Below are 16,553 nucleotides of genomic sequence, written 5' to 3' on the forward strand. Positions count from 1 at the left end.
GGAAATGGATTATTACATGAGCACCATGTGACTAGTGGAAGTACATTTCGACTCAGCTAGAGACTAGCCAGTGCCGGGAGTTTCCAATGTGGGTTTTCAGCCCAATTAAGAGGTGAAAATCCTTAAGAACTCTTAAAATAACACTATGGCTAGGGATATTGAAATGAAAGCATTTAAAACTCTTAACAATCAGTAAATGTAGCTACTGTGGAGCAATTCATCCTCAAAGATCAGAACAGGAACTCTATGGTCTGATTGCATTTGGTTTCTGAACATTTTATAGCACCCGCTGCTTGTTTACAGGAAAAAGCTGCCATGTATCTGCTGGCAGAGGAAGCAATGGGAGATGACCTGAAAGGTTCCACATTGCTCCACTGAATTGCTCCACAGTGCCTGCAGCTACAGAGGTCAGTGGGCACATGTGTTAAAACTCAGCTACTGCTTGTTAAGAATATGTAAAAATGTGAGTGTTAATAGAATGGACAGAGGTTCATTTGAAAGCAAAACCTGCGCTTTGCCAATACAAAGCTTAAATTACGTCTCTCCGATTTTCTTCTTCTTTCCTGTCGTTTTCAGCCTTCTCTCCAGCGCTGTGTGGACCTCCGATCCAGCGCGGACTCCTCTGTCTTTCTGGCACTTCCTGTCCCACGGTGTCTGCATGCGGGTGCACGCTGTCCATAGACTTACCTTGTGTCTCTCCTCGTCTCCCGTCCGAAAATCTGAACTGCGCATGCACCCGCCCCAAGATTCTTTGCGGCCGCCCGAGATTTTTCAGATTTTTGGACGGGAGCGCATGGGGAAGGCACAGATAAGTTTAAACCTTTTTGAAAGGGTTTTTTTTTTTAGTTTTGCATATATCTACTGCTTGCTAGCAATAGATATATGCAAAAACACCTGAGGGTTTAATAACCCTTCAATGCTTGCCTCCTATCAGGTAATCTCCCATCGCTCCCTGGTAGCTGTAAGAGTCGAGTGCCGTCTGTACATCCACCAACGGCACGTAGCCGCACGAACCAAAACAAATTCGCGCCAACCCGCGCATGCGCAGACGGCACGATTCAGCAAGGCGGGAAAACGCCAAGGAGGAGCACAGGAAGTGACCTAGACCTCAATTATCACTTCCCCTATATAAGCCCAGCCTGGACTCTGCCAAATTGCTGGATTATCTTCAGTCTCTCCTTGTTCCTGTGCTGTGTGTTATCTGTTTGGACTTGTTGTGACCCGGAACCCATGTGACTACTCTTGCCTGCTTCCTGCCCTTGACTTCGGATTCATATATTGACCATTCTTCTGCCTTACCCTATTGTACTTTGCTGCCTGATTGGAACCGACCCCGGCTTGGAACTTGACCATTCTTCTGCTTTGCCCTTTTGTACTTCTTTGCCAGATTGGACTTGACCCCGGCTCGGACTTCAGATTTAGGCTTGCACGGTGCTCCACACCACCGTCACTCGTGCCACTCGGTGACCGCCAGGTCTCTGTATCCATCCCCAGAGGCCTCAAGACCCGAGGTGCAAGGGAGGCCTCCTCACTACTACAGTTTCACCCCAGGTACGTGACAGTAGCACAATCTTACCTTTAATATATATTTACTCTTTTGTAAGTCATCCAAATGTGACAAACGTTTCATTTGCCAACTGTCTAAAGTTGGGTACACACAGTTCAAATTTCAGCAGGTTCCTGATAAACTGGCCAACATTTGTACCGTGGGTGCCGTTCAGGTATTCTGACAGCAGCCAACAGCAGAGGATTATTGCGCCAACGCTCCTAAGCGTTGATGGAGGAATCTGTTCTCTTTTTTTTCCCCCGTTCAGTCCGTGGGTTTAATGAAAAAAATAGAACTGTGTATACCCCAATTAAGAGTGGAAATCCTCTTACTTTGGGCAGACTTGCTCTCATTTTCTGTTGCATCTTAAAGACAGGAAGTGAAGGGACATCTTCCCAGTAGAACAGAGACAGCACAAAATAACCTGATTGAGATTTTAACCCTTCCCTACTTCTGGGTGTGCCAGAGCTGCTTTTGACCCTACAAATCAATGGGGATGCAAAAATAGCTTTAGGAGGAGAAGGAGATGAGCTATAGGTTTCTGTTTAGGAATCAGAAACATTTCTAACCTGATCTCAAAAGCAAATTAAATACATCTCTGTGCAAATTACAATTTGCCTATCTAAGCAAGCCCTAAAGCTAACCTGCAACTACAAAATATAATACTGTATAATAATATATAAAAGCAACCATGTAGTAGTAGTTTTAGTGGACGAAGAGCCAGCCAAGGCCGTCTTTAATATTGATTGGACCCTGGGAGGACTCCGGCCTCCTCCAACAGGGACTTACTTTCTTTGATTAGGCAGCCGAGGGTGCCAGATTCTGCGCAGCCCGCCTCGCCTCACTGTTTTGGGGGTGGCATTTTTTGCCACCCCCCCCTGGAAAGTGCCGCCCAAGGCCTTGTTTGCCTTGCCGTAGATATGCCCCTGCCCCTGGCTAGAAGTATAATGTCTAAATGTAGTTCTTTGGCTTTGCCCCTCTGCACTGCTTTTCAAGGCACAGGCCTTTTGGGAACACAGCCCCCGAGAACAGCTCAGACACTGTCACTTCCTCCAACTTTCGTTGAGCACCATGGTCACTGCTGTGATCCACTCTCACTCTCTGATGCCTAATTCCAAATTGGCAGCTAGCGCAGCTATTACTAAGTGGTATTATGTGTTATTACATAGATTTCAGATTGCCTCATATGTAACCAATACTCAAACAGCATATTATCTATAATTCAGCACTTGCATAGCTTTCATGTTTGGTAAAGAGATTTTATTATTTTTTCTTTTGCAAAAATAAACACTCTTTCTTCATGCTAAGCTGCACCGCTGGCAAACAATGATCAACATGGCAATGGTAGCAGGCGTCAGCTACACTTTGTCCTCTAGGTGGCAGCATATGTTTGCAAAAGCTCATTCCCAACACAATGAATTCAGGAGCATAAGCATGCAAACTACAACTTACAAATAATAGGATCAATAAAGTTAAAAAGCGACTGTAACAAATCAAGAATCCAGTTACTAATGGCCTCTGCCACATTTCTATCTAAGGGAAGCTATGAAAATACACTCCTTGGGCAAAAGTTGGTGGCCACCTGACCCTCGCACCTCATTGAGCATGTTGGATATCCCATTCCAAAACCGTGGGCATTCATTTGAAGTTTTACCCCCTTTTTGAGGCTATAACAGCCTCCGCTCTTCTGGGAAGGCTTCCTAGTGTGTCTGTGGGAATTTGTGCCTAATAGGCTAAAAGAGCATTTATGAGGTCAGGTCACCGATTTGGGATGGGATGGGATGGGACCTAACTAGCAATTGACATTCCGATTCATCCCAAAGGTAGGTTATAAGTCAGCGATCTGTGAAGGACAAAAACAAAAGTTTCCAGCACAGTCACCAGCTAGCCTGCAAAAAAAAACCAAGTTGCCCTGTATAACTATTAGGGTTACAGAAAGGAGATTTTAGTTGTACAACTATGTGGAAGCCATACTGCCTCGTCAAGGTCCCCCTTTGTAGTTTGGCCCTAACTCTCATCTTTGAGAGCCTCCATCTTGGAGCATATATAGCAAAGGATGAATTGAGTGCAGAGGTCTATTTCTCCTTAAGGAGAATTATAAGGCGAGCGATTTTCACTCAGCCTCATAATCTGAGCCGACCTGTGACAATAAAACTGTCACAGGTCGGCTCAGTAGATCGGGAAGTGAGCGAACAAATACCGTCGCTCGCTCACTTCCCGATCTATCCAATCTGGATAGGCAGAGCCAGCTGTCAATCCCGCAGCTGGGTGGATCTCGACAGCAATGTCGGGATCCGTTCCGGCATCTCAGTATACCGCGAGCTGTAGCTTGCGATATACTGAGCTTTGGGTCACGGGAGAACGCTAGTTTGTGTCCTCCCGTTACCCTAAGGATAACTATGGGGAAAAGCCCTAACCCCATAGTTCTCCTTTAACGGCACAGGGACACACCAGAAGCCCAGCACATCACATTGGCATCTGAATCCCTCAGTGTGTCCCTACACCATATCCAAAATGTGAAACAAATGGCAAACACACTCATCAATTCATTACCAGCTTTTAAAATAAGATGCACATGGAAGTGCTTTACACAAAAAAAACTGTGCAGAACACTAGAATTTCTCCTCCCCAAACTCATTGTTTTCATGGAGCTGGCTTTGCACACATAGTCTATGTATAAAAAATTTGTAGGGCTGCTCGGGCAAACTATTTTTGAATTTTGTCCTATGTAATGTTTTATGATGGCTGCCAGATGGCACTAAGGAGAATGGAAAATAAGTATATAAAACACATTTTCAAAATACATTGAGGCGAATTTATCAAAACTGGAGCAGAGGAATCTGAAGCAGTTGCATATGGCAACCAATCAGCTTTTCTCTTTAGTTTGTTCAGTTAAGGTTTGAAAGGTCGATGCTGATTGGCTGCCAGACCTAGACCTCAGATGTAGCAGCAGTTCAGAATAAGGTTAAGTCCTTCACTTGACTGTGTGATGTGACCAGCGATGAGGGGGGCTAAGGGGAGCATTCCTTTGCTCTGAACAGCCACCAAAACAAGAAACAATGTCAGGCAGTCGTGTCCTCAGGACTCATGGCAGGGCATGTGCCCCGGGTCCCCAGCACTAGCAATGCCCATGCTTTAAAAGGCAACAAATTCATCCCAGTGAAAGGACCAACAAAAGTGTCTGCATTGGGAACCCTCCCCTATTATGCCTGCTGCTAAATGACAGGTGCTCTTAGAAGAGATAATCTGCTGTGTTCTCTCTATTATGACATGACTGCTTTGTTGGCTATTTTTCTATTTTCAGCCTCTGATAACACATGTTTCCTATTGTTTTAAGTTGTAGGAATGAGATTGGTCCCCTGTTGTGCAGGTTGCATAGTATGGATACATTCCGAGCATACATCTCATACACACAGCTATTATGTTGCTCATTACTGATGCTGCAGTTACAAAATATGTCTGAGCTATTTAATAAATTACTTTTCTGGTCCAAAAAGTATTATGTCTACACATCCTGCATCTGCATAAACAAGCCTGGATTTGTGGATTTTGTTTTTCACATGTAAAAAGCTCACCACACATGTTACAATCTCATTGTACAAAATCAATACAATCGTCATTTGATTTAGCAACAACTATGCAGTGTGAGGCCTACCTAAAATCCAGGTTATCCGAAGTGCAAGGCCCTCACATTACAAAGCTGTTGGTTAATCTATCACAATCTATCTCAGGGCTTAAGCCCTCATTCACGCGAGAAACAGCCGGCCCATGCAGATCCGTGCTGTGTGCATGGCTGTAACGTGTCCCGGGAAGGACAGGTGCTGCGTGTGATTAAACGCAGCAGTCTGTCCTTCTCTATGGGAGTATGCGGCCGTATGCCGACCTACGCTCACCTGACCTGCACGTCCGTACGGGTGCGGGTGTTCGTACCCGTACGCAGACAGGATGGATCCTGTCTGCGCCCGAGCAGGGACACCCGCACCCGTACGGACGTGCAGACAGCACTGATCTGTGTGGGCTGGACGTTTCTCGTGTGAATGAGGGCTAAAGGTAATTTTAATAGCACAATATTAAAGTATCAGTCCACACAAGGGTGATATTTTAGTTATAGATCGAGCCTGGTGAGCTGGGTCAGTCCCTGGCTTCTTATGACTGGGATACTCCAACAGCGAGATCTCCCTGCCATATTTCACAACTATGTTGGGGCTGGACAGGTTGGAGCTATGTTCCTTCTCTGAGTCACTGGGCTGTACACTATATGAAAGTGGCTTTGTTTGTATCTATATGGCTAAAATCTTGTGGACACCCAACCATCAAACCTACAACTGTATGGCCAAACGTACAGTACGTGGACACCTCTCCAAGTTATTGACTTTAGGTGTTTCCAGGGTCCTGACTGCATGCTTGTTACAGGTCCATGAATGACTAGGTTGAGATGTGAGGACTAGAAAGACACAGCCTGCACCTTTATAAATAATTAATCAGTATCAGCTTCTGTATTTTAACACTATATGACAAAAAGTATGTGGGTGTCCACATACTTTTTGTCATATAGTGTAAAACATACTTACAAAGTGCTGAGTTCAAGTGTTTTCCGTGACGTGTACCATTAAGGCGAATCTTTACACTCAAAAATCGAATTCTACCAATGCATCTTTCTATGTATGATGATTAATAACATAGACATGTCAGGTGTAAAATGCTGTGATTGTGATATACTTAGATTTGCAGAGCATTCATTTCCTGCTTTCAAAGGGCAAAATTACTTCAGTTTTCCAACGCAATGCACACTGGGATTGCCTTGTCATCAGCTGAGCCTTTTTGGGAAATCTCATCTGTAATCTCATGAGATCTCAGGGAAAGGCATTTTCCTCCCCTGAGATGATGTGCATGGTCACATGTCCTAGTCACATGTCTAGTCACATGTGCCAGAAATCCAGGAAGTAATAGGAGAGCTAGTAATCTGCCCTCAGTAAACATGGCCACTGTCAAAAGACTGGGGAAGAAAAGAAAAATAAGGAATGCAAAGAATACAAAGCCGGCAATGATCTAGAAGTATGTGATTGTAGATTGTCATTACTAAACATTTCAAAAGGTGTGCTTGCTGTTACGTTAAAGACATGGGTAACGGTCCGCTTTAATACTACAGCAAAAAAATATATTTTAGACAATTGTGCACTTCCAAACTTGTGGTAACAGTTTGAGGAGGCCCTATTACTGTGCCCCTGAGAGCAAAGCCAGCTCCATAAAGACATGGTTTGATAAGTTTGGTGTGCAAGAACTCGAGAGCCCTGACCTCAATCTTACTAAACACCTTTGGGATATATAGGAACTCTGATTTTGGTGTTATTATCCAACATCAGTACCTGATCTCACAAAAGCTCTTCAGGTTGAATGGACACACATTCCCACAGACACCCTCCAAAATCTTGATAAAAGCCTTCCTGAAAGAGTGAAAGCTGATGTAGCCATAAAGGAAAGTGCGGCTACTTCATATTAATACCAATGATTTTGGAACAGGACGTCCAACAAGCTCATATTTGTGTGGTGGTCAGTTGTCCACAAATCTTTGGTCATATACTGTATGCACGGAAGAGCAGAATAAATCTATAGCATAGTAGTAAGACGGATCAGCCGTGGTGGTGGAGAACTGACTTCAGTAGGCCACCTGCAGGCGACAAGTGGTAAATAAGACATTTCCCTATGCATTGTTCCATACTAACCTAACAAAAATGTGTAAAAAGGACATGTTTAATTTCATTTCTTGAACATGATAAACAAAATATCTATAACAACACCATGCTTTTCCTTTATGATTAGACTAGCTAGAGCAGACAGCTGTTGACATGCATTACACTTACCGAGGCAATACGGCTTCTCTCTGTTCCTATGCCTCTCACGGTCATACTGATAGCCAGAATAACAAGTGCACAGGACTCGACCAAAGTTATCCGTACACTGCTGTTCACATGGCGCTTCCGAGCACACGTCATAATCTGTGAAGGGCAAATAGTTATTTAATTATTATTTAATTTATATTGGTATAGACCATGACTAAAATAACAACAGAAACCATACTGTTCTTGTTCATAGTAACCAGAGATCCACCGATACCGATACAAGTATCGGTGCCGAGTATTTGGGCGAGTACTCGTACTCGCCCAAATGCTCCGATGCCTAGCTTGATACTTCCGGTATGAGGAAGCCGGGCAGCGAGTCATTACACGTTGCCTGGCTTCCTGATTGGCCGGGAAGCCGGCTCCATGCTCCCTTGTCACTTGTGATGAGGGAGCATGGAGCCGGCTTTCCAGCCAATCAGGAATCAGTTGCTGAAGATTCTCTAAAAGTAGAAAAATAAAAGGCTTCTTTTTTCTTTTAATTAAAAGTTACTTCTTATTTAACCGTTTATGACCCCTTTCACCCCTAACTTGCCCTGATTACCTCCTTCCTCCTCTGCCTACTACCTTTTTAAATTCACATTTTTATACTGTTCATGTGAACTTTTTGTGTTTTCGTTTTCTTTAGTGTAAGGCTGTAAGCATTATAAAACCACATGGAAAAATAATCTAAAAAACTTTTAATTTATTTTGCGAATACAAACAATTGTGGTAATGTCAGTATAAACTGGACAATTTGCAGAGTAAAGTTAGAAATGTTTATAGCAGCACTTATTTCAAAATGTTCCCAGGTCAAAGTAGAAAAAAAGCTGTAACCTCGCCAGAGACCTCCTAAAGAATTCCACAATGAAAAAAAATCAATAAAATAAGTTTGCATTTATTTGATAATTGTTTTTTAACTTCTTTTTAAAATATATATAAAATTAAATAATTTAGAAAATATGGTCAAAAGCAAGACTTGTTTACTCACCCCCAACACAAAAAAAAACATTTTTTGTTTAGATATTTATTTTCTATATATGTCTCACATCAGTAATAAAAGTTATTGCTGAATAAAAAAAGCTCGTAGCTGAAATGTGCAAATGACTCAAATGGCACTGAAACCAGTTGCGATTCATTTCAAAAGAAACTATTACAGTAAGTTTCTATTTTGAGTAATTACTGTAGTCATTTTTTATGTGACTGTTTAAAAGAACAGGTTAACAAAAATGCGAAAAAAGAAGAAAGGACTGTGAGGACTCTTGCTGATGTCATTTGTTTTATGAGAAAGTGTGCTGGTGAAGATTTTCTAAATGGACTCTTTCAATAGATTGAAAAAATTAAAGTGCACCCTGCAAAGAAAAGGATTAATGTGACACTAAATTCAGGAGTTAAATCTTAAAAATTAATTAAAGTACCTCAAGGGAGAACTATGGGGTTAAGACTTTTCCCCATAGTTCTCCTTTAACTATTAACAAAAATTTATCTTATTTGTGTATCACTCGGCTGTAGAGCAAATAAGATACATTTTTGTTAATAGTTAAGGTACTTGAATGTATTTTTAAGATTTAAATCCTGAGTTTGGTATCACTTTAATTTTGCTTTGCTTTATTTTTAGTTTACTTTTACTTGTTACCTTTACATTTACTTTTTTTTTTAAAGTTTACTAACTTTATTTATGAAGAGAAATTTTACATGAAGGTAGTTTGTACATTAGATTCAATAATCCTTCCACACTCCACCCAAGAAATTATTTCAAATTTTGAGAGAACTACAAAAAGACGAAATCACACAAGATGATGGCAAAATTTAATTAAAGGGTCCTATTTGGCGTATAATTACCATATCCAGCAACAAGTTTTCCTTTTTAAACCTGATATTTTTATTGACATACCAGTATACAGAAAATTCACATATGTTTCCTCTTGTGGCTTGCAGGTTTTTCTTGCTCAGTATGTTTTTCATACAAGCCACCTACTGGGACCCAGCATCGATAGCACTTTTCATGTGAACTAAACAAAATTCTGGGCTAGGTTTAAAAAAAGTTGGTTTCTACTCCCTGGAAAAATATTTTCGGAATTAAAAAAAGGAATTTTTAGAAAATCAAATAAGTTTTCAATTTATTTTCTCAGCTTCCCAAAGAAGAGAAACCTAGTCCGGGGCAAGAACGCATAGCAGGGCCCGGTCCACAAGTGTATGGTGAGGCAGCTGTCAACACGGAGCGAAAGAGAAAGACAGAAATTCTGATGCTCCGCAAGAGTTTTCATGCCAAGTGCACCGCTTTTAACAGTTATGCTTCATATGATCTACCGCTTGACACTTCAGGGAGTTCAGTGTAAGCTGGCAATGAAGTTTAATATGTTAGTTATGACTCAACCAGGGTCTAGATGCCAAAGAAAGTTTTAACGCCTCAAACTCGCCGTTACATCCACAGAGGCTCGGGAGAGAGCTTAGCGCGTGAAGAGCTTTGGTTCGGGATCAGCAGAACTGAGCCTGACAGCTGGGCATTAGGCTTGAGGGCACTGGAGGGGTTACTCATTAGTACACTCAGCCAGAAGTGATACTGGTTGGGTAAAGTTTAATTTAAAAAATGTAATATGTTGCAGCTTACCAGTGTTAGATGTGGTGGCTGCATTAGTTTTCTTTTTGCAGATTTTTTCCCCTAAGTTTTACTTAATGATCCTATTTACTTAATGATTTAACAATGCAGAGGACACAGAAAAACACAGAATTTCAGGCAGGTTGAAGACGTTCTTTTTTGTACTTATCAAACAAATAGAACAACATGTTTTTAAAAGTATATTTAAACAGACCAAGAGAGAGCAAATACAAATAAATACATAAATAAATAAATAATAAAAAATAAATAAATTGATTGTTAGGGTTTACATACAATTTAAGGTGCTGCATTCAAAGAGTATGGGTGGGAATTTGACTAACAAAACATCACATTGATTCATTTTGAAATGTGTTGCAAAAGAAAGTAGCTCCTTTATGAATTGATAGTAAAAATCTGAATGTGCAAGGTGAAAAGTGCCAAAAGCAGAACCGATAAAGTCCACATTTTATATTATAAAAATTCATCATGTTTCAGGCGTTCAAAGGGTCCCCCTTCATCAGTAACATAAAGGGATACCTTGCACAATGAAGACATCACGTACAGATAGGAATTATGGGAAGATAATCTAAAAAAAATCTAAAATGATCTATATTATTATAATGATGATGATGATTATTATTATTATTGCAATTCAAGACCAGATGGTGAGGAGGGCCCTGCCCGTGAGAGCTTACAATCTAAAAGAGAGGGGCAAGTGATACAAGAGGTGGTAGCTGTGTGGGGATGAGTTGTTTGGGAAAGTAAAAGTTCAGTGGTTAGGCTAAGGTGGGGTAGGCTTCCCTGAAGAGATGAGTCTTCAGGGATTGCCTAAAGGCAGGCAAGGTAGGAGATAGTCGGGACAGGTTGGGGTAGGAAGTTCCAGAGGATGGGAGTGACTCTATAGATGTCCTGGAGGTGAGCATTGGAGGCGTTGACGAGGGAGCTAAAGAGCAGGAGGTCTTGGGAGGAGCGAAGAGGACAGTTAGGGTGATACTTTGGGACAAGGTTGGAAAAATAGCTGGGGGAGGAGTTGTGGAGCCGGGGGCAGAGTTGTAGATGGCTTTGTAAGTTATTAAAATTTAGAATTTTATCCTTTGGGCTATTGGAAGCCAGTGAAGGGATAGGCAGAGGGGGGTTGCAGACACTGAGCGGTTGGTTAGGTGGATAAGTCTAGCAGCAGCATTCATGATAGACTGAAGGGGGATATCCTGTGTAGTGGAAGGCCAATGAGGAGGGAGTTGCAATAGTCAAGACGAAAGATAACAATTGAATGGATAAGCAGTTTTGAGGTTTAATTGGTGAGGAAGGGGCGTATTTTGGAGATGTTATGAAGGTGAAGAAGGCAGGATTTGGATAGTGATTGGAGGTGGAGCAGAAAGGTAATGTCAGAGTCCAGGATTTCGCCTAGCTCCTTGGCATGGGGGTTGGGAGGGATAGTTGTGCTATCAATCTCAATGGAAAAGTTGGAGGAAGGTGCATGGGGGGGGGGGGGGGGGGGGAAGAGCCCAGTTGTGTCAGTTAGTAAGTTAGTGACGCGCAAGGACACTGAAGGGGTGAGTTGTGGAGTGGAGAGATACAGATGAAACTCGAATAATTAGAATATCGTGGACAAGTAATTGCAGTAAGTTCTGCAAAAGGGGCCCAAACCAAGTACTGAGTACATATGCATGCTTGTACTTTTCAGAGGTCCCATATTGTTCTACGTACAATCCTTGTTTTATTGATTGCATGTAATAATCTACTTTTTTGAGGTTGTGGATTTGGGGTTCTTGGGGTTTTCATGAGCTGTAAGCCATAATCATCACAATTATGACAAATCACGGCTTGAATTATCTTGCTTTGCATGTAATGAGTCTATCTCATATATTAGTTTCACCTTTTAAGTTGCATTAGTGAAATAAATGAACTTTGCACGATATTCTAATTATTCGAGTTTCACCTGTATATCTGAGTGTCAGTATAGAGATGGTATTGGAAGCCATGTGAGGTTATCAACTGACCAAGAGAGGAGGTGTAGCTAGAAAGGTCTAATTGCAAGAGTAAGGAGTAGTGGCCATTGCTTTTAGCAGTTAGTAAGTCATTAGTGAGTTTTAGGAGGGCGGTTTCAGTGGAGTGTTGGGGGCCAAAGCCGGACTGTAAGTGGTTAAGGAGCTAGTCATCAGTGAAGTGGCAGCTCAAGCGGCTGTAGATTAGGTGTTCTCGGAGTTTGCAGGTGAATGGGAGTAAGGAGATTGGCCTGAGATTATCAATAATCTATAATAATAATTATTATAGAATTTTGTATGGTATCCCCATAAGTTGACTTAGTTTTAGAATACTTATATAATACCTTATACAAATACCTATATATTTATGTTGATCCTATCCTATTCTACACTATTCTACACAAGAGTCAATACTGTATACTGAGCAAAATCTTTTATGTGTTACTTGTAGCTCTGATAAAGGGGGGCCCTTTAAACTCACAAAATGCAATGTGTTTTTATAATATGAGACTGAATAAAATGAAATATGGACTTTATACATTCTGCTTTTGGAGCTTTTCTTCTTGCACACCCATTAAGAGCAAACAGCCAACCTTCAGCCACCAATCTCAAAAGAGAGCTGCTTAGGGATAATCTCTCCCTCTGCACTGCTTAAGACCTGAGTGAGAACCAAATCTTTCCTCTACTTCCAGCAACAAAAACATGACAGGTTCTAACCCTTCACCAATCTACCCCAAAAAAGTCTGAGCTTTAGAAACACGATTTTCAAATATGCTAAAAATAATTCCACTTTGCAAATATCTTTCAGAATTGCAATGGCAACACCCTCAGAGAGGTGCTGTACAGTGTGTAAAGAATGCTCTCAGAAATCTAATTTCCTTTTCATGCAATTGGCTCTCTATTTTTTCCACAGATGTTTGCACGCAGCTTGATGATAAATTACAACCATTCTCTGTATTTGGAGCTTCATTTTGAGTTAGATACTTTCAAAGAGCCCATTTTAAAGGATGTATTGACTGTTTTGTTTTCTATTACAGCATGTAGACTGATCAGGTGATGATAATGAAGGCAGACTGTCCCACTTAGTGGTCAGTTTGAGAAAAGGCAAGAGAATGCTTGTATTACTTTCTCCTAAACCAAAGAAAGGTAGCAATCTTCAATGACGTTTGCTGAATCCTTTCAATAAACATAGTTTAGGTATAGATCATTTTTTCTTGGAGTTTCACTTTTTATATGGTTTTGGATAGATGCAGATTTCAACCGCCCACAAACTTCCTACAACTCCCTGTTTCTCTCTCCCTCATTTTCCACCTACACATTCTCCAATGGCTATAGTGAGGAGGTCTCAGCCCAGCTGTTCTTTAAAATCATAGAAAATGGATCCCATGTTTGCCTTTGTGATGAGTCAACCCGGCAATATCCCACTTGAACTTAAAGTGACATTAAAGTCACAATTTCCCCTCTCCCCCATGCTGCTTTAAGGACTTACCTTAAAGGAGAATTATGAGGTGAGTGATTTTCACTCTGCCTCATAATCTGAGCCGACCTGTGACAATGAAACTGTCACAGGTCGGCTCAGTAGATCGGCTAGTGAGCGAACACATACCGGCGCTCGCTCACTTCTTGATCCTGTGCCGGCAGAGAGCTGTGACAGGGGAGGGACTGGATTCCCCCTCCCCTCTCCGATCCTCCAGCGCTGACTGGCGGATCGGACGGGGGAGGGGGCGGGTACAGCTGGCTCTGCCTCTAGATAGGCACAGCCAGCTGTCATTCACGCAGCTGGGTGGATCCAGACATAATTGTCGGGATCCGTTCCGGCTGTATTGTCTCAGTATACCGCAAGCTATAGCTCGCGGTATACTGAGCTTTGTGTGAAGGGAGGACGCTAGTTTGTGTTCTCCCGTTACCCTAAGAAGAACTATGGGGAAAATCCCTAACCCCATAGTTCTCCTTTAAATGATGCCTCTTGATCCGATCACCTTCCACTTGTATTCAGCAATCCCTCCAGAGCTGGTGCAGGTCTCTGATCCACCACTGACTGATGTGTCTTCTATGTCCCACAGTGTCTGTCCGACGTGCAAGCTCCTGGCTGAGTGCATTTACTTACACTGTGTCTCTTCTCTTCTCCCTCCCAAAGATCTGTACTGCGCATGCGCCCGTCCCACCATCCTGCTTGGCTGCTCGAGAAGCTCCAGATCTTCAGACGGGAGCGAGCGGCAGTGGCAGAGGTAAGTAATTACCTTTTTGGTAACTTTATTATTTTGCTAGCAGTAGATAAATGCAAAAAAACCCCCAAGAGTTTAATTATACTTTTACTGTTAAGTTTTGAGTGGACCTCGCCTTTAAATGACGTGATCAGCAAATTCAGGGTAATAAAATGTTTACCTTCAGGAATGCATTGTCCAAGGACAAATTTATAGCCTTTGCAGCAGCTCTTCCTGAAAGACAAAATAAATACATAGGTATCATATAAAAACCACATATAACGTTAACATAACATGACATGGCGCACGACACAGCAAATGATTTCCATTATTCACAGCCCAACAAAGCAAACCACGGAAAAGCACAAACTGCATTAAAGGGGGAAACAAGTCTCTGAAAACATTTGTATTTCATTAAAAACAATAAAAGCTTAGGAATTGTTAAGAATGCTTTGCATTGAATAACTCTGAACCTACATATACAATGCAGTCTGAAAAGGATTCCTCACATCTTGAATCTAATGTAAGTGTAAATCCAATCACTAAAATCTTATTTAACCTTTAACATATTGCTTTTCAGTATTTTTAAATATGCAGCTTTCATTATTATAATATCTGGTGCTCCTGCCAGTGAAGGCCCTTGTTCAAAGGTGACTACCAGCAGTTGTTTAAATACAAAGTCGTGGTCCACTCCTGTCACCATTAAGCCACGGTCCACTCTTGTTACCATTAAGCTATGGTCCACTCTTGTTACCATTAAGTCATGGTCCACTCTTAATACCATTAAGCTATGGTCCACTCTTGTTACTATTAAGTCACGGTCCACTCTTATTACCATTAAGCCACGGTCCACTCTTGTTACCATTAAGCTATGGTCCATTCTTGTTACTATTAAGTCATGGTCCACGCTTGTTACCATTAACTCATGGTCCACTCTTGTTACCATTAAGCTATGGTCCACTCTTGTTACCATTAAGCTATGGTCCACTCTTGTTACTGTTAAGTCATGGTCCACTCTTGTTACCATTAAGTCATGGTCCACTCTTGTTACCATTAAGTCATGGTCCACTCTTGTTACCATTAAGAAATGCCATGCAAAGAGGCCACAGGATATCAGCAGCACTGAGATGCAACAAAAGGTGTATAAAAGGTTTTTTTTTTAAAGGTGACATTCATTTAGGGTTTACACTCATTTTAAGAGTCCTTTCAAACGAGCTTGCCGATCAGGTCCATCTGTCAGTTTTCCAGGCAGGTCTCACTAAAAGCACAATGTTAGTCTATGGGCATCTGGAACTAAATGGACAGGCTCTGGCCAGGTTCCGAAAAACAAATGGATCAGAGTTCTATTTCGCTGGACCTGATCATGCTGGATCAGGGGTAAGTCCATTTCCATCCATTTCTCCATAGACCAACATGGGTCGGGTAATTTTTAATTTTTTTTAAAACTGAACAGACATGGATATCACAAAGGTCACATCTGTTCTGATCAGCAGGGGATCTGTGTCTGGACCCCCTCCTGATCAGGCCCTGTGAAAGGGGCCTTAGATTGCTTTGCAATGCAAAACTTTGAACCCAAGTATACAATACAGCATGCCAATTTGGTTTTAGATTCTTCACAGCATCATGTTTCACTAATCCGTGCAGTTAACAGATCCCTTGTAATGCATAATGGATGAGACTGCAACACTGAATGACAATTAAGCAGCCAATTGAAACAGGGGAGCCATGTTGGGAGAAACTCACATGCCCTAACGATGATGCTCATTTAACATTCACAGAGCTTCCTCTTCTCACTCCAAGCAGCTGAACAGAGCAAAGGTTCCCCATCACGGCAAAGCACAGGTTCACTTTAAGGACTTTTCTTATATAACCCAATCTCTTATTTTGATTATTCAAATAAAAAGTAGTGCTTATCAAGGGAAAAGGACCCACCCTGAAAGAGTAGTTGTGCAAATAAATAAGGCAATGAAGTCATAGAAACGGACACACATAATTAGAGATGAATATAGGAAATTGTATTACACATGGGCTGAATAGATAGAGTGCACTGGGTCAGACAGCTTTGAACAGATCATGAACAGATAATGCACAGTGTGAAGACCATGGCAGGAAACAGATAACGGTTGACTGTGTTGTCGTTGTTAAAATTATCTATCTATCTATCTATCTATCTATCTATCTATCTATCTATCTATCTATCTATCTATCTATCTATCTATTTATCAATAGAGATAGAGATAGTTGTATAAACTAGCAGAAGTGTGCCTTTCCATTAAACAGGCTGAATATAGAAGAGCATGTAATTGCAGTAACAAAGAACACAGAAGTGTGTATTGGTACAGT

At 41.5% G+C, this 16,553-nt stretch overlaps 1 protein-coding gene across 1 annotated transcript in view; it reads right to left on the reverse strand.

Moving 5' to 3' along the window:
• Nucleotides 1-16,553, reverse strand: part of CCBE1 (collagen and calcium binding EGF domains 1) — a 284,295-nt gene that overhangs the window by 35,529 nt on the left and 232,213 nt on the right. Inside the window, exons 3-4 of the mRNA XM_018570448.1 lie at nt 14,392-14,444; nt 7,408-7,542 (exon numbers count right to left, since the gene is read on the reverse strand). Of these exons, the coding sequence (XP_018425950.1) occupies nt 7,408-7,542; nt 14,392-14,444 (188 nt within the window). The remainder of the gene's footprint in view (nt 1-7,407; nt 7,543-14,391; nt 14,445-16,553) is intronic.

This window comes from Nanorana parkeri, unplaced genomic scaffold, assembly GCF_000935625.1.
Source record: "Nanorana parkeri isolate BGI_ZX_2015 unplaced genomic scaffold, ASM93562v1 scaffold38, whole genome shotgun sequence".
Taxonomy (NCBI): domain Eukaryota; kingdom Metazoa; phylum Chordata; class Amphibia; order Anura; family Dicroglossidae; genus Nanorana; species Nanorana parkeri.